The sequence below is a fragment of the Bubalus bubalis genome, chromosome 6, assembly GCF_019923935.1.
Source record: "Bubalus bubalis isolate 160015118507 breed Murrah chromosome 6, NDDB_SH_1, whole genome shotgun sequence".
Taxonomy (NCBI): Eukaryota; Metazoa; Chordata; class Mammalia; order Artiodactyla; family Bovidae; genus Bubalus; species Bubalus bubalis.
Window position 1 is genome coordinate 119,499,754 of NC_059162.1, and position 21,738 is coordinate 119,521,491.

The window sequence follows — 21,738 nt, forward strand, 5'->3', positions numbered from 1 at the left end:
GCTCTCTGGACCTGCCCTTGCCTGGCTCAACCAAGCAAGGATGCCAGCCACGGGCAGCCCCATGAGGCCCCTGGGTCCAGGAGTGTGGTGCGTCCCCCCCTCAAAGCATGCCAGGACCGCAAAGGCAGGGAGGGCCATTTGGAGCAGCCAGAGAGGTCTGGATGTCAGGCTGGGGGTGTCCCCTCTGTAACCCCAGCTGGGGCAGAGGGAGAGTCCCTTCGTTCTTAGCAGAGTCACCAGAAATGGTGACACGACGGTCTGTCTTATGTGTCAGCAGAGCCAGGGAGAGTGCCCTCGTTCACAGCAAAGTCACCCAGACAGCGATACAACAGTTCGCCTTATGTGTCAGCTCGGCTGGGGTGCAGAGCCAGGGAAAGTCTCTTCGTTCTTAGCCAAGTCACCTGGACAGAGTGACATGACAGTCCGTCTCGTGTGTCACCCGGACACGGTGACACAACAGTCCGTCTCGTGTGTCACCTGGACACAGTGACACGACAGTCCGTCTCGTGTGTCAGGTGACACGACAGTCCGTCTCGTGTGTCACCCGGACACAGTGACATGACAGTCCGTCTCGTATGTCAGGTGACACGACAGTCCGTCTCGTGTGTCAGGTGACACGACAGTCCGTCTCGTGTGTCACCCGGACACGGTGACACGACAGTCCGTCTCGTGTGTCACCCGGACACGGTGACACAACGGTCTGCCCGTGTGTCAGCTTGGCCGGGGAGCGGGCCCAGCGGTGTGCTCGGGCACTGCTCTAAGTGCTGCTGGGGTGGGGGAACGTCTGTAGCTGGGGTGGTACCTCCAATCACGTGACCTCAGGACAGGAGACCACCCACAGGATGTGATGGGCCTCGCCCCTTGGGAAAAGGCCTTAAGAGCTAAACAGAGACGTCCCTGAGGAGAAAGTTCCACCTGCGGATTGCAGACCTGTCTGTCCAGCCCCCACCACCTCCCGAGCCAATTCCAATGGAATAAGTTCCTCGGTAGATGGACAGACAGATACAGCAGTATACACACGTGTGTGTGTGTGTACATACATCTTCCTCCTGCATGTTTTATAACACCAGGGCACGAGGCCCAGCCAGGGGGCCAGGGTGTGGGGGTTGTGCAGCCCACACCCCGGTGGCTGCTCTACCAAGGCCCCCGTCCATCCCGTTAGGGCTCTGGGACAGGGCCCCTCGTGGAGTTACACCTCAGCGCTGCCGCCAACAGCCTTCAGCCCACCACCTCCAACCCTACGGTGCAGCTGGGGTGCCTGCGAGCTGGCCAGGTGCCTGCAGCCCCACAGCCTGGGAGCAGGGGTGCACAGGCGTGAGGAGTGGGGCAACCCCCCCAACTGTACCTGAGCGCAGGACGCTGGGCTCCGTGACTTTCTTGCCGTTGACATAGGTGTCCGCGCCTTCACAGGGCTCTAGCGTCACCACAGCTGCAGGACAGGTGGGGCAGAGAGGAGGGCTGTGAGCGGCTGTCGCCGTGGCTGCTTCACTGAGTCCAGCGAACTGGACTCAGTGCGAGTCCAGCAAGCTCTCAGGGTGGAGGGGGGCTCGACCCACCTGGGCACCTGGCACCCAACTGTGGGCCCCGCAGGCGCCTCCTTTCTGCGGCACCTCGATTTGGCCTCAAAGAAGCCAGTGGGGAATCTCAGCCCCTCACAGGCAAGGGAGGTGACACCCGGCAGGGAGGCTCTTGGGCCCCAAGTCAGAGCCAGGGAGGCCATGCCGGGCACCCACCCTGCCCTACAGGGTCTCCAGGAGGGACGGTGCTGGAGTCCCAGAGCCCCTCCTGTTTTTGTGTCCACCCCCCGAGGGCAGGGAGAGCTTTAGGGACAGAATTGTGGGAGAACCAATGTCCTCAACACAGCTTACGGCCACCACCCTGAAGTGGCCCGATCACAGAGAGGTCAGTGGTCTGCAGCCCTGAGGCTGGCCGGACGCCCACCAGGGAGCGTGCACTGAGCTTGGGGGCCGTGGCCGCTGTGACAGCAGGTACCTCCCCAAAAAGGAAGACTGCAGCGGTGACGGAGACCCAAGGGCAGGCCGGCCAGGGAGATGGACAGATGGCCATTCCCAGCCCGCGGGAAGCTGTGGCCTGAGAACAGTTGTCCCCTTGACCTGGGCTCACTGCCCTCCCACCTGTGAATGCCCCGACTGGCCCCCCCATCTGAGGAGGGAGCCCTGGGTCCCCAGCCCAACTGTCCAAGCACCTTTAGAACCGGGGTGGTTCCTAGCACTGACTAGGAAGCCAGAGGGGGGAGGCGGTACCTTCACTTCCCCCGCGGGAGTCGCTCCGGAAGACACAGTGCTCCTCTTTGATGAAGTGCCCGCTCAGAACGATGTCCTGCCGCTTCTCCGCGTCCTCCCGGCCCACCCTGCGCGCAGTTGGCCGTCAGCACCATGGGCCCAGCGCACCGTGATGCCACCCCCCGGCCCACACCACCCCCCGCAGCCTCCTGGATGCCCAGCCCTTACAGGGAGCGGCTGGAGAGCACACAAGTAGGGGCACAGGGGACACCCCGACACGGCCTGGCCATGGGGAGCCGCGCTGCCCAGAGGGGCTGCAGTGTCACCAGCAGCGCCCCGCCACGCGCCCCGCCCTCCCTGCTCCCTGCTGACCCCCACCTGGTGATCCCATCCTTGATGTAGTAGAGCAGGCACTCGGACATGAGCGGGTCCTCATTCAGGTTGACCAGATGTGGCGTCTGGGGAGACAGGGGGTCACCTCTCTTGGGGAGGGCAGGAGCCTGGCCCTGGCCGCCCGCTGCCCTCTCTCTGCCTGGGACCACCAGCCCTAGGCCCGGCCTCACGGGGACACAGTGTCCCCCAGTCTGGCCAAGAGGATGGGGGGAGACTCTGATGGGGACCCCAGAGCCTTCGGGGCAGCACTCGGGGATGCTGGAGTCCAGCTCTGAGCACTGGAGGCGCACAGGGCTTGGATGTGCAGGGCAAGCCTGGGCTCCATGGGGCCTGAGCTCAGTCCTCCACAAAAACAGGACCAGAGGTCCCCATCCCAACCCAGGGGCTGAGGCCCCAGGGGGACCCAGGAGCCAGGAAGGGGGTGAGGGTGCCAGGCAGGGGGGCCTTGGGCCCTGGAGGCCGAGAAGCAGAGAGGCTGTGAGCCAGCCGGGTCGGACGCCCCCCACCTGTCCTCACCAGGGGTCTACCAGAGCGCAAGTCACGGCCAAGGAGAGCGCCTCCCCCCTGGCCCTGTCTAAGCACTGGCCACCCTGTGCCCAGAGCAGCCGCGGCAGGCTCCGACCCTCCTCCTCTGCTCTCCCTCAGGGTCTCTGGGCCCCAACACTTCCCGACCTCCACCCCGTCCCGGCAAGGACTCTGCAGCATGGTGAGGCTGGACAGCTTCCTGCTTCCCACCTGGCTCCTTGGGGCCAGCTGTCCACACCCTCAGTACAGACCCCTGGGGCCCCTCAGTACTCAGCACAGGGTCAGGGCGACCTGGTCATCAGACACAGGACAGACCATCTCTAGCCACCCTGTTCCCCGGAGAGTGTCCTGCGCATCTCCAGAGGAGACGTATGGGGCGGTCTCCAGGGCCAGTCCCCTCCTGGTCAGTGCCCAGGCCTGTGCCACCAACAAATCACTCTGCCACCAACGAAGCCAAAAGACTGCGCAACTGGTGCCCCGAGGGCCTGTGTACCCTGTACCCCAGCTCTGCACACTTCCCAGGGCACCCCCCAGGGACGGAGCACCCCCCAGGGACGGGGCATCCTCCCATGGATGGGACACCCCCGCAGGGACAGGGCATCCTCCAGGGACAGGGCATCCCCCCAGGGACAGGGCATCCCCCCAGGGACAGAGCACCCTCCCAGGGACAGGGTACCCCTCCCATGGACAGGGCGCCCTGCTACGTGCAATGAATCCCAAACAAAACTAAAAGCCTATCTGGACAGATGCGAAGCACACCCAGGGCGCCACTGCCCCCCGCCCAGGGCCCCAGGGCCCCAGGCACCCTCCCTCCTGCCTCTGGGCCTCCGCACCTGCTGCTCCCTGGCTAGCGGGCGGGGTGCAGACACAGCCTGGGGAGGCCCAGCCCCGTCCGCAGGGAGCAGCCACCCTGAGGGATGAGCCCTCACACGGCTGCCCCGTTCTCCTCTCCCCTTGGGGCCCCAGAGGCACAGCACTGGCGTCACGTGCCGCCAGCTCCAAGACAGGCAAACACAGAAGCCCTTCTGTGAGACGAAAACTCAGCCAGGCACTCCCTTGCTAAAGAAGCGGCAGGGCCAGGGCCTGAGGAATCCTGTGCTAGGGCCACAGCAGACTGCCACCGCCTCTAGGAAGGCTTCCGGGCCTGAAGCACGGCTCCTAAGGGCTCTAAGGGTCTAGCGATCTTTGGCAGAGGAGGGTGGGTCTGTGTCCTAGAACCACAGAGACTTTTCCCCAGTGCTCATGCCCTGCCCCACCTGAGCTACAGAACAGGGGGTGGGGCTTGGTTCCACGTGAGGTCCTGGGCCACGGGCAAGCCGGGCTAGGTGCAGGAGTCCCTGCTGGGACGGCTGGACTTACTTCAGCTAACCTCCAAAAGGACAGCTGGCTCCTGGCTCATGTCCCCCAGCCCCGCCCTGCAGGCTCCTGACGGGGTGCTGGCTCCCGCTGTTTCAGGAACCCAGTCTCAACCTAAGGGGCCCAGCCCACCCCTCAGGCAGCTAAGTGACCTCTCTGATGTCCTTCGGCCACAGAGACATCCCGTGGTGAGCGGGGGTTGGGGGGCGGCGAGGGGCCACACAGGGAAGGAATGGCTGTGGGTGAGCATGGCCGGGTCCCCGGAGCCCGCTTCCCTGCCCCCAGGAGCTGACAGCTGCCGAGGGCTGCAGGTCCCCCTTCCGTCCATGCTGGGGCAGCCCAGGGAACGGATCAGCTCCTACCTTTTTGGGAGAGAACACCCCCAGTGTGCCACCATCCTCCCGCATGGCCACGCCCATCTCAGCCAGCAGCGCTTCCCTGGGGGTCAGAGTGAGGAGTCAGCACCCACATGGGGTTTCATCTGGTCTGTGGGTTCAGGTGCCCCTTGGAGAGACTGCTCCCTTGATTGGGGGTCAGGTCAGTGGGGCCACTGGTGACAGGCATGGGATCCCTGGCTGCAAGACCCCAGAGCTGGGCACAGAGTCCCAGCCCCAACCTCCCACCTCTCCATCAGGTGGCCTGGTCCCAGCCCCCACTTTTCCATCAGATGGCCTGGTCCCCCACCTCCCACCTCTCCATCAGATGGCCTGGTCCCAGCCCCCACCACCCACTTCTCCATCAGATGGTCTGGTCCCCAGCCCCCCAGCTCCCACCTCTCCATCAGACGGTCTGGTCCCCAGCCCCCCAGCTCCCACCTCTCCATCAGATGGTCTGGTCCCCAGCCCCCCAGCTCCCACCTCTCCATCAGATGGTCTGGTCCCAGCCCCCACCACCCACCTCTCCATCAGATGGCCTGCTCCCAGCCCCCACCTCCCACCTCTCCATCAGATGGTCTGGTCCTCAGCCCCCCAGCTCCCACGTCTCCATCAGATGACCTGGTCCCAGCCCCCACCACCCACCTCTCCATCAGATGGCCTGGTCCCAGCCCCAACCTCCCACCTTTCCATCAGGTGGTCTGGTCCCCAGCCCCCTAGCTCCCACGTCTCCATCAGATGGCCTGGTCCCAGCCCCACCACCCACCTCTCCATCAGATGGTCTGGTCCCAGCCCCCACCTCCCACCTCTCCATCAGATGGTCTGGTCCCCAGCCCCCCAGCTCCCACCTCTCCATCAGATGGCCTGGTCCCAGCCCCCACCACCCACTTCTCCATCAGATGGTCTGGTCCCCAGCCCCCCAGCTCCCAACTCTCCATCAGATGGTCTGGTCCCCAGCCCCCCACCTCCCACCTCTCCATCAGATGGTCTGGTCCCCAGCCCCCCACCTCCCACCTCTCCATCAGATGGTCTGATCCTCAGCCCCCCAACTCCCACCTCTCCATCAGATGGCCTGGTCCCAGCCCCAACCTCCCACCTCTCCATCAGGTGGTCTGGTCCCCAGCCCCCTAGCTCCCACGTCTCCATCAGATGGCCTGGTCCCAGCCCCCACCACCCACCTCTCCATCAGATGGTCTGGTCCCAGCCCCCACCTCCCACCTCTCCATCAGATGGTCTGGTCCCCAGCCTCCTAGCTCCCCCGTCTCCATCAGATGGCCTGGTCCCCAGCCCCCAGCACCCACCTCTCCATCCGGATGGCTTCCGTCCGCCGCAGCTTCTCCTCCCAGGTCTCGTTGAGCTCAGCGATGATCTTTTCTGTCTCCTGGGAAGGGAGACAGAAAAGAATGAGATCAGGGTGGGGGGCAGGCAGTGCACAGAGGCTTGGGTGCCAGGCAAAGGGGAGATGAGTAGCCAGGGCCCGACACCCCAGTTCTGGTCCATCTAGGCAGCACGAAGTCTGAAAGATCAAGGTGAAGGGCTGGGGGTCAGCATGTGCAAAGAAGGCACGTCTGTCCTGTGGACAGAGAACAGACGGGAGGCCGACTACACCTGGAAGAGAAGCACATGTCGAGATGCCAAGTTGCTGGTTCTGAGGCTCAGGTGTCCCCGACCGCGGAGAGACGGACAACGCATCCCATTCCCGTGCCGTCTCCCCGCTCCCTTCCGGGACCCCCAGCCACGGTGGGACCCCCACGTCCTTGGTGGAATCCCACACTGCAGGTGGAACCCACACTCTGCTGGTCCCCCAGCACAAGGGGGCCTACGCCCCAGGGTGACTGCACGCCCCCTCGTCAGGCCGGGTCTGACCCCTGTGCCTTTGTCCTCTGAGTCCCTTCAGTCTCCATGGTGGGCTCACCGTCCACTGCTCACAGCCGGCACTGAGTACCCATCTGCTGAAGGAAGCCAGTAACCAGAACCCTACAAGCAGCTCACCTATGGCCAGCCAGGGGGTGGGTGGCTATGCTGGGGCGGGTGCGAGCATGGAGACCCGGGAGGGGGCGCAGAGGCTCTGGGACGCCCGCCCGCCCTGGTCAGCAGATGGGCCCTGCGATCCTGGATAGGGAGCACTGGGTCCCTGGGCGGGCACCAGCAGGTCTGGGGCCAGGATGCAGCCGCGTCCCCTGGCACTGCTCACGCCGCCTCTGACCCTCTGCCTGCGACCGTCCGAGACGAGGGGTCTCAGGCCCCGTGCTCACCACCTGAGCCCGGCCCTGCCTCACCTTCAGCCTTTCGATGGCCTCCTCACTGCCCGGGGCAAACAAGATGCGCTCGTGCAGGCTGGACACGGAGGCGGCACGGCTGGACAGGGCCGAGAGTGAGGACGAGGGGCTCATGCCCACCAGGGCGTTGGTCACTGTGGAGAGATTGTCAGGGGCTGGGTTCAGCTCCACCCCGCCACGGTTACGGTTATTGTTCTCAAGGTCGGACACGTCTATGGGAGGAAGGGGGGCAGACAGACGGGAGGAGAGAAAAGAAAGACCAAGTTGGGAAAAAGCAGGAGATGGGTGGGAGGAAGGCAGCACACGAGGACCAGGAAGGAGCTGGGCGCCCGGGCGAGCGCATGCAAGGCTGCCCCCGCCGCCACCCACCCCGGGGCCTCTGCCCCCCTGCCTGCTCACCAAGCCCCCTGCCCTCCTGCCCACCACCCCTGCTGCCCCCAGCCGGCGGCCCCCTGAACCTAGGCCCTAACACTCATCCTCACCCGCTCCACCACCCCACACGCCCACTGGAGCCCCGAGCTGTGGGGGCCGGGCTGCACTGTCGACCCCACTGAGCGCCCTGGCAGAGAGTCAGCTGTGGGACCTCCAAGGGGGCTCCCGCTCCTCCACCCCACACACTGCCCTGAGACCCCCGCAGCTGGGAGGCGGGCACTGTGACACCCCCTGGGGTGGGAGGTGCCCGGCCCCTCCTGGCAGAAGCAGATACACAGCAGAGAAGCGGCGAGCGTAGGGCAGCACGGGGTGCCGGGGAAATCAAGGGCGGCCTGCGGCTCCTGGGTGGGGAGGAGGCACCCAGCTGCTCCCCTGCCCAGGGCCAGTGGGAGACGCAGGCCGGAGGGGCCTGGCAGCAGACTCCTGGCATTTCCAAGGGAGGGGGCTTGGGCTGGGTGAGGTCAAGGGAGGCCGGGACAGAGCCAGCCACCGAGCTGTCCTGGCCTCCGTGCTGATGTTCAGCGTTTCCCAGGCCTCTAGAAACATGGGGGTCAGAGCCTGACCTCAGCCATGCTCAGCCTCAAGAGGCCTTGGCTGCTCCGGGCCTCCCCGTTGCCTTAGTCACCCAGCAGACAAGGGGGTTAGCCAGGAGCACGGCCCACAGGGCGCGTGAGTGAGAGGACGCTGGTCCTCCAGCCCCAAGGAGGGGACGGCCGCAGAGAGGGTGCCCCCGCCCCGTGCTGCCCTACACCCGCGGGCCGGCGGAAGCGGGGTGCACAGAGAGCAGGGGATACACACATCTGGGTCCTCCGGGCACAGTGCCGGCTGCGGGGCAGGCGTGGGAAAGACAGAAACAGAAGACCAGGTTTGCCTCCAGAGGGCGCGTCCCAGGCCGGGCCTCAGGCAGGGCGGTGGTCCTCGGCGGGCGCGGCGGCGGCCCGGCGCCTCCTGCCCACACGGCTTCCAGGAAAGCCGTTGCTGGCCTGCTCGGGCCAGCCTCAAACCCGAACACGCAGCCCGCCAGGTCCCTCCAGGACCAGGACCCTGGCCCCCCACCCAGAGGCCACTCAGCCCTAGAACCCGCAGCAGAGCCTGGGCCTCGGGCCAGAAGGGCCGCCGGCGGCGGGTGGTGGTCCCAGGAAGGAGCTGGGGCCTCAGCCCCACTGCCCTGCGGGCACAGGCGGGCACAGACACTCACTGTCGGTGATGTCGCCCAGGCCCTGGGCATAGAGCAGGTCCCGCAGCCGCGTCACCTCGTCCTTCAGCTCTCGGATCAGCTTGTTGTTGGGGTCCTCGTTGATGACGGCATTGCAGCGGATCTGCTTGGCCCGGTCGGCGTACCTGGGAGGCAAGGAGCACTGGGGGCTGTGCGCCTGGCGGCCGAGGGCACCTGGAGCCCCGCCTGCACCCACCTGCAGAGGCACCGCCCTACAGGGGCTCATCACTTGGGGAAACCAAGGCCCCAGAAGGGGAAGGGACCGGGGGGGGATCTTCTCCCCACGGGGATCCTTTCCCACTAGGCCCTGTGGCCCCGGGGTGCATGGAGCAGTCTAACCTGCACCCCAGCCCTATGTGTTCCTGGCCAGGAGGCAAGAATGCCCAGCCAGGCCACTGAGCAGCACCCTGGCCAGTGGGACCTGCAGACATGCCTGTCCCCGGGGGCTCATTAAAGACCCCCGGTGGCTCCATGGCCCGCAGGTCGGGGTGAACCACTCAGCTGAGAGCACTGCTCTCCCGGCTTCGTTTCGGGGGCCCGGGGCCACTCGAGGCCACAAGCGGTGGGACACACAAAGAGGCCCGTGAAGTCCTGGGGGCACTGCCGGCCACTGGGAGCCTCGAGGGGCCCAGCAGAGCCGGCCCCCATGGAGGCGCCTGGAGGGTCTGCTCCCACCCACCCCCAGCCCTCTCGGGACACACCTCAGGGTGCTCAGCGTCTCATCATAGTTGATGTCCGCGGGGCTCAGCGCCGCCACCATCGCGGTCCTGGAGTTCCCGCCTGTGGGAAGAGACCCGGCGGTCCCCGCTGAGGGTCAGCCCCGCCCACCCGTCCCATCCCCCACCCTCCTGGTGCCCCCCACAGCGGGCCACTGGGAGGGAGCAGACGGCAGGGGGCCGGCCTCCCTCTCAAGCCAGGCACCTGGCTTGCTTGTCTTCTACATAAAAAAAATGTTTTTCTCACATTTGGGGTCACGTTACAACAAGCAGCCACCCCGTCCCTATGATAAAGAAGCACGTTGTGGGGGTTTTATGGCATTTACTAGTGGATAAGGACTGTTTCTGTCCAATAGAGATTTCACTTTGGTCCCTGTCATCTGGGATGTGTTTCCCATCAGACTCCCAGCCTGGGTCTCCCAGATGCAGCGTGAGGACACGCACGGCATGAGGCAATCGGCCATCTGACTCCATTCTCCTCTGGGCAGCAGGTCCTGTCGGGCCAGGGCTGGGGTGGCCCCAGGACTGCTCCTTGTCCTGCCCTTGCTGGGGCTCTGGACACACCGACCCCAGGCACCTGTGTCCCGGGGCAGCGTTCTCAGGGTGTGGCCCCCCAGGGACTGCGGGCTGACGGTGTGAAGGACTAGGGGTGCAGTGCCCACCCTGGGGCGGGGCCTGGGTGTGGCCCCAGGGGAGAGGCCGGGTGACGGGACACACACTCCTGAGACTCTCGTGTTCCCCCCAAGGGGGCACTTTCACCCCATCTCCCACCTGCCCTCTTCTCCACCAGGAGGCCTGGCATTGCACCCGATGAGGCCCACACCAGAGACCAGCCAGGCTGCTTCTGGGGGTCAGGGTCACGGCCCTTGGTAGCCATGCAGCCAAGGAAGACCCCAGAGCCCCAGCCGTCCACAACCACCCGGGATTCAGCTTACCCTTCTGGACATCAGTCCCCCCAGCCCCTGCACCCTGCTGTAAGGGTAGGCAGCGAGGACCCCAAGGCCAGTTTGGGCGGAACACATGGGTGTTGGGGTGTCTCAGGCTCAATCTCCCTCTCACTGGCTCGGAGCTCAGCTGGAGGGGAGGGCGGGGAAGGAAGGCAGCTCCGGACAGCCAGCAGGGCTCCCAGGGGTCACAGACGAGGGGAGGCAAGTCCCTGTGACGGTCAGGGCGCCAGTGCCCCAAGCCAGGGGCACCGACGTGGGGGCTGCAGGTCTGCGGCCCCGAGGGCCACCTGCCCCCAGCCTGGTGGCATAAACCCACTGCTGACATCGCCCTGGTCCCCCAGGAGGAGCCCCTGGGCTCGCCACTCAGCCAGGGAAGGATGGGCGCCCTCCGAGACAGAGCGGGGGTGAAGGTGGCGCCCAGCGGGTGTCAGATCCCAGGCCAGGCGAGTCCTTACCTAGGTTTTCCCGGAGGAGCCAGGTCAGCACCGAGTCTCTGTAGGGAATGAAGTCTGTTTTCTTCTTCTTCTTGTTCTGTGGAGGACAGGCGTCCAAGGTCAGCCCCAAGCCCACCCGAGGTGGGGTCGGTGGGCACGCACAGGGCACACGGGCTGGCTGCCCAGGGCTCGCGGCTGGGCCTGCCCTCACGGCCTCTCCCCCCAGACCCCGGGCGCCCCCACTGGAACTGGAACCGGGAACCTGCCAGCACCTTCCTCAGCCTCCCCTTGTCTGTCCCAGGCTTCTCGGGAGCCACACAGACACGGGCTGCTGCTCTTCAGGCCCCGAGGGGAGCCTGCAGGACCGAGTCCTGGAAGTCCTGGCTGTGGGGCGGGGGTTACTGAGCGGGTTTGAGAGCATCCAGCCCCCAGAACTCCTCCTTGGCCCAGGGAGGCCTTCCTTTGCAAACTTGGTGGTGACAGACTCGACGTCCACCTTGCGTTTCTATCACTTAAGCCTCAAGGGCAAACCTCTGCCGCCTCTGTCAGACTCGCTCCCACAGTAAATGCCCCAGGTCACGCACAGGCTGTTCCCTCTGCTCCCTCTGCATGGCCCGAGCACCTCAGCCCTGGGACCTTCGCCCCCGACCCTCACTGTCCTGCCTGCCACCCGGCCACCCCCCGCCAGCTGCTCCCTACATGGCAGCCCGAGGGCGCGTCCAGATGCTGCCAGCCTTCACCAGCCCACAGCCAACCTGTGGCTACCTCCCACCACGTCCCAGCCAGCAGCTTCCTGACACCGCTGCGGCGCAGGTCAGGCCGGGCCCTCGGCCTCATTACCTGCAGGCACCCACGCTCCTGCGTCCAGGGCTGACCCTCAACTGGCTCCTCAAAAACATCTTGCTCAGCTCCTGGAAGTCACAGCGCCTGACAGTCCCTTCCTCGGTCCTTCACGCGGCGCCCCACACGGCTCCTCCCGCTCCGCTCGCTGAGCTACGCGCTGGCTCATCACGCGGTTCTTCAGTTTCTCACCTAAGCTCCGCACCTCCTCACAGAGCTTCTCGTGCTTCCCCAACAGCTTGTCACCATTTGTCACGGGGTCCCTCACACTCCTCACAGCTCCCACAGGTCACACACACGTGTCCACCCGTCTCCTCACGCATCCCCACACAAGTCCTCACATGGCTCCTCTCATAACTCACCACCACGCACACACCCCTCACACTCCTCACACCATCTCGCACACTTTCTCTAGTCCCCACACCACTCCTCACACAGCTCCTCTCATACTCACCACAAGCTCCACACACACGCCCCTCACTCCCCACAGCATCTCGCACACTTCCTCTCACATCTCCTCAGCTCCCCAGCGTCCCCACGAGCCCTGACAGTTTTGCACGCAGTCCCCACACGCTGCTCACAGCTTGGTGCGCGGCCGCCCTCGCCGGCCCTCGCGCTGCCCCCAGCGCCGTGGCACAGGGCTGCCCGCGGCCCGCGCCCCTCAGGGCTCTCCCGGTGCCCCGTGCCCGCTCCCACGTCTCCGCACACCTCTCCGCACACAGCGGGTCCTCATCTCGTCCCTCGCACGGGCGCTCCGTGGCTCTCAGAGCCGCTCCCCAGCAGTTCCCGCTGAGCTGCGGCTCCACACGCTTCCTCACACGGCCCCACACGCCGTGCCAGCTCTGCACACAATTCCCACGCCTTCCACACACTGTCTCGGTCTCCACACAGCTCCTTGCGACTCCCCAGAATCCCTCCGTCTCCGCGCAGGGTCCCGTCTGCCTCCCCGGCACGGCCCGCGCTCACCCGCGGCTCCTCAGTCGCCGCACGTGCGTCGCCTCACACTCCTCCTCGGCCCGACAGGTGCCCAGAGCCTCTCTCGGCTCCTCACAGTCCCGTTTCCCGCTCGCTCTCACGCCCTCACGGGGCTCCTCACAACCTCTTCTGGGTCGCCAGCCACGGCACGCGCCTCCCCCACGGCTCCTCACACACATCCGCACGGCACCCACACAGCTGGGCTCGCTCCTCGCGGATGCTCGCGTGGCCCCTCTCCTGCCTCCTCATGAGTCCTAAAGCCCGTGCCCTACCCTCACACCAACCAAGCTCTTCCCGGCTCCGCCTCAGGACTCACGGCCGCACAGCTGCATGGTGGCGCCGCCAGCCCACTAGGCTCCTCCACGACCCCCAGGCCCCGGCCCCGGGCCCGCCTCTCCCGTGACGCCCCCCAGGCCATGCCGACAAGAGGCTCCCACTCGGGTTACGCTCACAGCCCAGCCCTGTCCTGTACGAGGCTCATCCCTGTGCTCATCCCTGTTAGCTCCCAGTGATCTCCTGGTCTACTGTAGCCTCTCATCCACCCCGCAGCCTGCTCTCCACTCATGGGCCCGGCCCAGCTCCGAGCAGGGCTGCTGTGTGCTGGGCTCCCACGGCCTCCCCCTTCCCCACCAAAGGCTGAGACCTTCCCCCAGAACAGGGGAAGCGCTGCTTACCTTGTTGGGCCCCGAATCCTGCAAAAACAAAGACAGAATCTGAGGACAGAGCTCTGGGCCTGGGGCGGAGGCCCCAGCTCTGCCCACAGCCCCCCACACCCCACTGCTGCCTGTCATGGCCACTGGCCCTTGCTCTGCTCTCAGCCCTCAGAGCAGGATGGCGCGGAATCTGAGTTCACACCCCCACACATCCTCCACCAGGCCGAGCTCTCACTCGAGGGTCTCAGCTCCTCCTGCCGGGTGGGCTGGGGGGCACCCAGGGTCACAGCACCTGGAGCCCAAGGCCACCCTCAGGGCCCGTGAGGGAGATGGCACGTCCTGGTCTCACAGGCTCCAGGGAACGACAGGATCCTGGCTCCACCTCCAGCCGGGGACTCCGTCCCCACACTCTGCGGCTTTTCTGTGGGCCCAGCCCCACAGCACGGACAGCACCAGGACAAGGGGCACTCCCAGCGTCCCCCTCCCCCGCCTCGTCCCCCGGGCGGCAGCACCCGGGGCTCGCTCACCATCTCGGCCAGCGCAGAGATGACCTTGCCCAGGGTGGTCAGGGACTTGTTGATGTTGGCTCCCTCCTGCACAGGGATGATGTGGCCGGGTGTCAGGTGGCCTCGGAGGCCCTCGCTCCCGTGGGACCCTGACCTGAGCTGAGCTGCCCTGATGGAGGCCCAGTGCCCAGCCCCCCAGCCTGGGGGACCTGTGAACCCTCCCGCCCTCCCCATCCCATGATAGCGGGACCAAAGTGGGTGCAGGAAATCAACTCCCCTTCCCTCCACCCTTGTGGCCACCCCACTGGGTGTTGGTCCATTTTCCCCTGAGCTGCGGTCTCCCCCTCCCCTCAGACCACCCGGGCATCAGGCCCCGCTGGGCAGTCGGTGGTGGTAGGTGAGGACCCTCGTAGGGGCGGCCCTACCTTCAGGCGCGTGCCCTTGGCCCCCGTGGAGTCGGCCCGCTCACTCCCAGCCAGGTCCACCAGGCTGACTTTGCTCACCTGTGAGGACACGAGCGTCACACGCAGGAGCCGCGATGCCCAATGGGGCCTGCCCCCCGGGTGCAGCCTGCAGGGCCCACTCTCCCGGGCCAGTGTCGTCCACCGTCAGCTCTTCCTGCTCTGCCGTGCGAGCCCAGCGCCTGGAGAGGCTGCCCCCCACCCCCCGCTCCCCGCTGCCCCCTGCGTGCTGGCTGCTCTTCACCCGCACATCACCGTCACCCACTCCACAGGCCAGGCTCACTGTATGGTGGGATTTGAACCCAGTTCCCAGAGCCCCTCCGCCACTGGTCAGCTGCCCTGTGGGGGTGCAGCTGCCCCAGCAATGGGTAGGGACCCCAGCACTTGCCCAGCCTGGGCGGGCCGCCACATGCTCCTAGGGGAGGCCCACGCCCTTTGGAGCCACAGAGGCTGCAGGCAGGACCCCCCAGTGCCCAGAGCCTGAGGGATGGGAGCGGCAGCCCGTAGCCAGACCAGCTCAGGCCCAGTTCTGCGCTCCTGCCCTTCCAGGCCCCCGGAGGACCGCGCCAGGCCGAGGCGACCCTGGCATCATCAGGGACTGAGGGGCCCCTCTGCCGACTGTCCCGGGCCTGGATGGCAGGGTGGGCGTGGGGGCCGTCAGAGAAAACAGGGCGCTTAGGGTCAGGGCCACAGTGGGCGCCCGCCCCACTGCCCCTTCCAGCACCCTCAGTCAGCGTGTCTGGCAGAGGCCCCAGGAGAGGAGGCCCCTGTCCTGGCCCACTCACAAGGCCGGGCGCGTGGGCGAGGCCACTGGGGCGGGGCGCGTGGGAGGGGCCTGCGTGTGGGAGGGGCCTCTGGGGCGGGGCGGGCGGGGTGCTCAGCACAAGCTCTCCTTTGTGCTCACAGATGCCGGCGGCCAGTCAGGGGGGCGCCCCCAGCCTGCACCGCGGCCCACGGTCAGCCTGTGATGGGCGCTCACTCAACCCGAGGCCTTCAACTTCGCCCTGGAAGGGCCCTGAGGCGTCTCCGGGCAGCGGGGCTGCCCTGCAGTGCAGCCCAGGGGACACCCTTCCCGGGCCCCGTGGGCTCCACCATAACTGCCTGGCGGGAGGCTGACCTAAGGTCACGGCCCCTCAGCTGAGTCCCGCCCACTCCCAGGTGGCACCCAAGGCCCAGATGAGGGGGCCTCTCAGGCCTGGCCGCCTCTCCCCGAGGCCCAAGCTGGGCTGTGGACAGTCAGGGCCCCATGAAGGCGCTGCCTGCACCTTGCAGGCTGACACTCAGCTTGGCCTCCTTGCCCGCCTGACCGCCGCCCCGCCCCACCCCACCCTCACAGCTGGCTCACTTTCTCTGTGGTGATGTTGGTCTCCGCATCATGGCGCTTCTGCGTGAAGATGATGTTGAACACGGCGTGGGAGCGGCTGCTGGTCTCGTTCATGTTCGTGGCCGCCACCGTCCTGGGGAACAGAAGCCACATACAGTCACCTGGAGCCCCACGGTCGGACGTGAGGGCCGCTGGTGGTGCCAGCCTGCTTGGCGAGGACATGAGACGTCTGTCCTCGGGGCCATCTTGTCAGAGCTCGGGCAGAGCCCACGCCATCTGCCCACCTCGGCCACTGTGGCTCCTGCAGCCCCCAGTTCGAGCCTGGCGCTCAGGGTGCCATGGCTGGGGGGTGGTCTCTCGGCTTCCAGGGGTTCAGCATAGCCCAGCTATTGCTCACTCAACGCCTGGGGCAGTGGTCTGTGGACAGTGGCATGGAAAGGCCCCCCAGGAAGGGAAAGAGGGGTCCACTGTCACATCCCATCCTAGTTGCTCCAGGAGAAGGCCTGAGGTTGCCTGACCAGAGGCCAGTGTTGGCCCAATGGCACGGACATGCAGAGCCCCCAAGGAAGCCCAAAGGCTGGGCTCACTGCTGGACAGTTCCCTGCACAGAGAGGCCCCTGCAGGGCCACGACAGAGTGCCGGGTGTCAGCTGCAGACCCAGTCTTCCTCACCCTCCTGGGAGCCCCTGGGTAGCAGATGGGGGGCTGTCGGCACCACAACCAGGGCAGACCCTCCTGGGCTGGGAGGTCCAGGGCATTGCAGCCACGGAGACCAATAACTTGTGGCTGGCAGTGCCTTGAGGCTGGCCATCTCCACATGCCCCGAGAAGGCAGATCTGGGCCTCACAGCCTGGTCCCACCCAGGGCAGCCATCGCCAGACCCTCTAGGAGGAGCAGACCCCGTGTAGGTGAAGGCATCCCCTGTACTGGGCAAGCTGGAGGTCCCTCGCAGGCTGGCATGTGCCCTAAATGGCCTTAGGCCCAATGGGAGCCCCGAACAACACCACGGGGACACCAACAGGAGCCCCAAGGCCCTGTCTCCCTTGGAGAGACTCGAGGCTGCGCTTGTGGTGGGGTGGGCAGGGAGGGTGGGCACGTCACCCACACACACCGGGCCTTGTTCCCTGAGTCCATGAGGTCTTGGATGTCATTGTAGGAGGTGACCGCCAGCTTGGACAGGTCCTCCACGTAGGGACCCAGAAGCGGGTGCTCCCGCACACGCAGGTTGCCCTTGTTCTTGGGGTTCAGGAGGTCACGGACACGCTCGCAGTAAATCTCCATGTAGCTGACCTGCAGGACAGAGTTGACATCAGGGACCCCCGAGGTGGGGGAAACAGGGTACAGCATGTACCCAAGTCACCCGCTGGGACCAGGGCCCCTGCTGGAATGTGTAAGAAGAGGTATCAGCCCACCCCCGCCTGCCTGGCCCTGCCCACACGGCCATGCTGCCTGCTGGCCCAAGGAGGTCACACTGGGGCCACCTTGGCCACAGCCCAGCCCTAGCCATGCAGCTCCGAGTAGCTGCTCAATAAACACCATGGAGATAACACTGCCCCTTCCAGTGTCCAGCGTGGGGCGGGCATATTTGCAACATACATGCGAGAATGACAAGAAAAGGGCACAGACCAGTGGGGGGACTGGCTTTAGGTCAGAAAAGCCACGCTCCAAGGGACAGGCAGTGGGGAGTCCTACCTCCACGGAGTAGGACATGTTATCGTTGGTCGTGTCGTTGATGCGGGAGAAGAGGTCCTCGCAGAGCTGCCGGGATAGAGGATACAGTCAGACGTGAAGCTGGGCTGTTCCCAGAGCCCTGTTTCTTGAGGTGCTGGGCTCCTGCACCCCAGCAAGGATTCTGCTCCCCAAGCGCCTCCCACACCCTCACGGTCCACATTAAAGGCACCGAGAAGGCCCGCAGCCAAGGAGTCACTGTCTTCTGATAACTCAGGGGCCCCCCGGCTGATGTCTTACCCTCTCCTGCTCCTCCCGCCATCCTCACCTGCATGAGGGAGAGGGTCTACCATGCTGCAGACCACCTGAAATTCTCCCCTCCCTGACAAGTCCAGTACTGACCAGCTCAGATTTGGAGACCTGCCTAGTGCACACCTCCTGTCCTGAGCACCTCTCCCTGCCTGGACCACCAGCCCTCACAGCTCTCCCCAGGAAAAGCTGCCCCCGCCAGCAGTTGTCCCAGCCTTCCTGTCATGGGTGTGACCGTGGTGGGCGCTGGCCAGGGCTGGGCAGCTCCCGCAGCTCCCCATCCACGGACCTTGGTCTTCAGCCTCTTCACAGCCAGTCTGCCCCATGCTGCCTCCTGCCCAGGCCCTACCCTTCTCCTGGTTTACCTTCCTTCCTGGTCCCTGCTCTCAGGGGGGCCTGTTCCGCCCTCCCCAGGCCCCGCCCTCCCCGGGCCCCGCCCCACCCAGCTTCAGACCACACCCCATCTGCACAGCCTTCTTTAGGCCCCACCCCACTCCAGGCCCCTCCCCAGCCAGCTTCAGACCACACCCCATCTGCGCAGCCCTGCCCCAGGCCCCGCCCCTCCCGCCGCATGCCTGAGGGATGATGCCCTGCTGGTCCTTCTCCTGCTTGCCCATCATGGTGTAGGACTTGCCAGCCCCAGTTTGTCCGTAGGCGAAGATGCAGACGTTGTAGCCTTCGAAGGCGTGCTGCAGCATCTCCTCGCCGATGTCGCGGTACACCTGCTTCTGTGAGGCGTAGTTGATGTCTGCCGGCTGCAGGAGGAGAGGGGAGCAGCTGCAGGAGGCTGGGGCGCCGAGCCCTTCGCCCGCCAGGTTCACTGAGCGCCCGCATCGCACCAGGGGCCTCCGGGGCCAAGGCCAGTGTGGTGGGGAGGACACCTGCCCGCCCACCCTCTCACAGGACACCTGGAGAGGGGAAATAATCTGGGAGGGGGGTGGCTTCCGGCGAGAGTGGTAGGAGGAGCCATCAGGCTAGGGCCGGACAGAGCGGAAGAGCATTTCAGCAGAGGGAACAGCATGTGCAAAGGCTGGGAAGTGGGAGTACATGACGTGGTGCCTGAAACCAAGCTTGGTGTGGCGGCCGTGGAGTGACAAGATGGGGCTGGAGAGGCGGCAGGGTAGGAGCTCATGGGCTGGGCTATCGCCCTTGGACACTGTTCTGAAGATGGTGGTCTCTTTAGGCAGGACCGGGGGTCACCCTGACTGTGGGAGAGGAGGGGCTGGAAGGTGAAATGGGGAGCCCTGGAACCAGGCTGTCAGAGATGTGAGCCAGGGTGGGCCCTGGCCCAGGGGCAGAGGGCCTGACGCCTCCTAGGATGCAGGAGGCTGGGGGATGCAGGACTGGGTGTGGACAGGATGGAGGAGGTGGGGGTGAAAAGCCCAGAGGCTCCCGGCTCCCAGGAGAAGTGGGGTGGAGGGCGTGGGCGGGCCAGTGTCAGGGGGCGGGTTCAGCTTTGGACACTGAGCTTGGGATGTCTGGGGAAGAGGAGACGTACAACTCAGACCCTGGGAAACTGCCCCTGGTGGGCTGACAGCCCCTGGTCCCTGTCACAGCAGGGGACAGTGCCCCTGGCACCTGCACTATGACCTGTCACACACAAGGCAACTGAGGAAAGCAGGCCCCTCCCCACGGGCCTCCACCTAGGCCCACACCTCCCGCATCGGCCCTGCAGGGGAGCGGGTGGGTCCCTCACCCCACTGGCTCAGAGAGGTCAAGGGACTGGCGGACAGCCACACAGGAAGCAGGGCGGAGCTGGCTTCCACCCCCCCGGGAACCCCAGCCCTGGGCTTACCGAGGTGTGTGACCAGTAGGAGTAGTCGAAGCTGAAGCTTTTGGGCGTCTCCTTGGGCTGTTTGGGGTTAACGATGGCTGTGGGGAGGGAGACAGACATAATGTTTAGCGCTGCCCTGCAGGGACACACTGAGCCTGGACGTGCCCTAGAGGAACCCCAGGGCAGGGAGGCAGGGTCCTCAGAGGCCTCTAGCCTCAGAAAATCCAGCCCCCCACCCCGAAATGGGCAGGGACGAGGCAGATAATCCTCTGTCACCAAGGCAGTGCAGAGCGGTCCCTCCGTGCAGGCACCGGGTCAGAGCACAAGCCCATGGCCCATCCCCTCCTCCTGGGTCCACTCTGCTCGCCTCCCCAGCCCTGGTCTCTCACATCTGTTCTGCACACATGTGCCCTAGGAGGCCCGGAAGACCATCAATCACAGCCGCGTCCTCACTGCTTTGGGGGCCCGTCACACTCGTGTGCTCGTCCATGTCCAGGGCGTGCTGGCTGTCCCTCTGTGGGGACACCACGCAGTCCTGCTCCTGCAGGGCCTGCGCGTCCACTCTCGGGGGCCGTGGGGCAGCCTTCACCTCAGCTCCCCCAATCCCCCTCCTCCACCAGCCACACCTGGGCCGGCAGGAGGCAGCTCTCACGAAATGTCGGTTCATCAAGGGATACCGCTGGCAGGCCTGCTGAGGCCTGTGTCCAGCCCGAGGCCAAAGCACCCCAGGGATCCCACGCCCTGGACGGGCCTTGGGTCCCGGAGGCCTGGGCTTGGCCGGCAGCATGTCCACTGTGGCCGGGCAGCAGGCACTGAGGCTCCTGGGACACTGTCTGAACCCCGATGCCTGTGTTGATAGAGGACCCCAAGAACCCCTGAGAGCCCACCTGGCCAGGGATAGACACCTCCCTGGGGCTTCACCTCCACCAGGAACTCGGGCCATCCTGGTGGCGGAACTCCCCGCCACGGCATCCCATCTGAGGAGCGCGGCACCCTCCTCCCCATACTTGGAGATGCAGGCCATGCTGCCCACCCCTCGGACCGGCTTTCCTCAGCTGCTGGGGGCTGGGGCCCTCGCCTTCCTGAGCTCCAGGACCCCATACCCTGCCTCGCCAGCCCGTGTCCTGGGTGACCTATAACTCTCACCGAGAGAGCAAACCGCACCCCTGCGGCGGGCTGAGTTATATCCCTCAGAATTCACACATCACTGAGTCCTGACCTCCCTCAGAATTCACACATGGAATCCTGATCCCAGGACTTGGGATGTGGCCTTATTTGGAGACAGGGTCCTGTCAGGTAGAACTGGTAAGGAGGAGGCCGCACTGGAGTTGGCTGGGCCCTGATCCCACGGGACTGGTGTCCTTTTTATAAGGGGAATGTGGCACAGACACACGCATGGGGAAGGCCGTGTGAAGACAGAGGTGGAGGCCAGGACAGCGCTTCTCCAGGCCAGGAGACACCAGCATCTCCAGAAACTGCGAGAGGCGAGAGCCATGAAGAAGGCTGAGTGCCAAAGAACTGATGCTTTTGACCTGTGGTGCTGGACAAGACTCTTGAAAGTCCCTGGACTCCAAGGAGATCAAGCCAGTCAATCCTAAAGGAAATCAACCCTGAATATTCCTTGGAAGGACTGATGCTGAAGCTCCAATACTTTGACCACCTGATGCGAAGAGCTGACTCATTAGTAAAGACCCTGATGCTGGGAAAGATTGAAGATGGGAGGAGAAGGGGACGTCAGAGGGTGAGATGGTTGGATGGCATCACCGACTCAATGGACATGAGTTTGAGCAAACTCTGGGAGATGGTGAAGGACAGGGAAGCCTGGTGTGCTGCAGTCCATGGGGTCTCCAAGAGTTGGACACGACTGAGTGACTGATCAACAAGAAAAAGAGGTGAGAGGGGTAGGGAGTAGCTTCTCCCCCTCAGAAGGAACACCTTGGTGTCACAGCCGGTGACTCCTTGATCCGGGACTCAACAGCCTCAGGACCTGTTGTCTAAGCTGCCCTGTCTGCAGCACTCTGCTCTGGAGCCCTGGGACACTGAGACCTGCACCCCAACCTTGGCCACCCTGGCCTTGACCAGCTCGGCAGGCAGGCCCCCCGCCGTGCGCTCCAGAAGATCTTGCTCACAGCCCAGGTGTTACCAGAAGCCCGGTCCCTATGGCTGACCCGGCTCCGGGCCCCAAGGCCCCAGGTTGGAGGGGTTCTAGGTGATGGCCCGGCACCCTGGGGAGGCTGGCAGGAGGGAGCAGGTGGCTGACCATCACAGCCCTTTCTTTGGAGCCGAAAGGGGGTCACGTCATCCATGCTGCCTC

The 21,738-nt window shown here is 65.3% G+C and overlaps 1 protein-coding gene across 21 annotated transcripts in view; it reads right to left on the reverse strand.

The window, feature by feature from the left end:
- Positions 1-21,738, reverse strand: part of KIF1A (kinesin family member 1A) — an 87,037-nt gene that overhangs the window by 40,313 nt on the left and 24,986 nt on the right. For 9 of the 21 annotated variants that reach the window (XM_025289285.3, XM_025289291.3, XM_044945402.2 and 6 more), the window contains 18 exons: positions 19,446-19,522; positions 18,226-18,405; positions 17,366-17,431; positions 16,785-16,963; positions 15,696-15,807; positions 14,315-14,392; positions 13,911-13,976; positions 13,405-13,422; positions 10,937-11,012; positions 9,520-9,598; positions 8,801-8,943; positions 8,401-8,427; positions 7,171-7,382; positions 6,193-6,272; positions 4,880-4,955; positions 2,622-2,701; positions 2,265-2,371; positions 1,346-1,429 (listed from right to left, as the gene is read on the reverse strand). In XM_025289285.3, coding sequence (XP_025145070.3) covers positions 1,346-1,429; positions 2,265-2,371; positions 2,622-2,701; positions 4,880-4,955; positions 6,193-6,272; positions 7,171-7,382; positions 8,401-8,427; positions 8,801-8,943; positions 9,520-9,598; positions 10,937-11,012; positions 13,405-13,422; positions 13,911-13,976; positions 14,315-14,392; positions 15,696-15,807; positions 16,785-16,963; positions 17,366-17,431; positions 18,226-18,405; positions 19,446-19,522 — 1,740 coding nt within the window. The remainder of the gene's footprint in view (positions 1-1,345; positions 1,430-2,264; positions 2,372-2,621; positions 2,702-4,879; positions 4,956-6,192; positions 6,273-7,170; positions 7,383-8,400; positions 8,428-8,800; positions 8,944-9,519; positions 9,599-10,936; positions 11,013-13,404; positions 13,423-13,910; positions 13,977-14,314; positions 14,393-15,695; positions 15,808-16,784; positions 16,964-17,365; positions 17,432-18,225; positions 18,406-19,445; positions 19,523-21,738) is intronic. The other 12 variants (XM_006077146.4, XM_006077145.4, XM_044945405.2 and 9 more) reach the window with 2 other exon arrangements.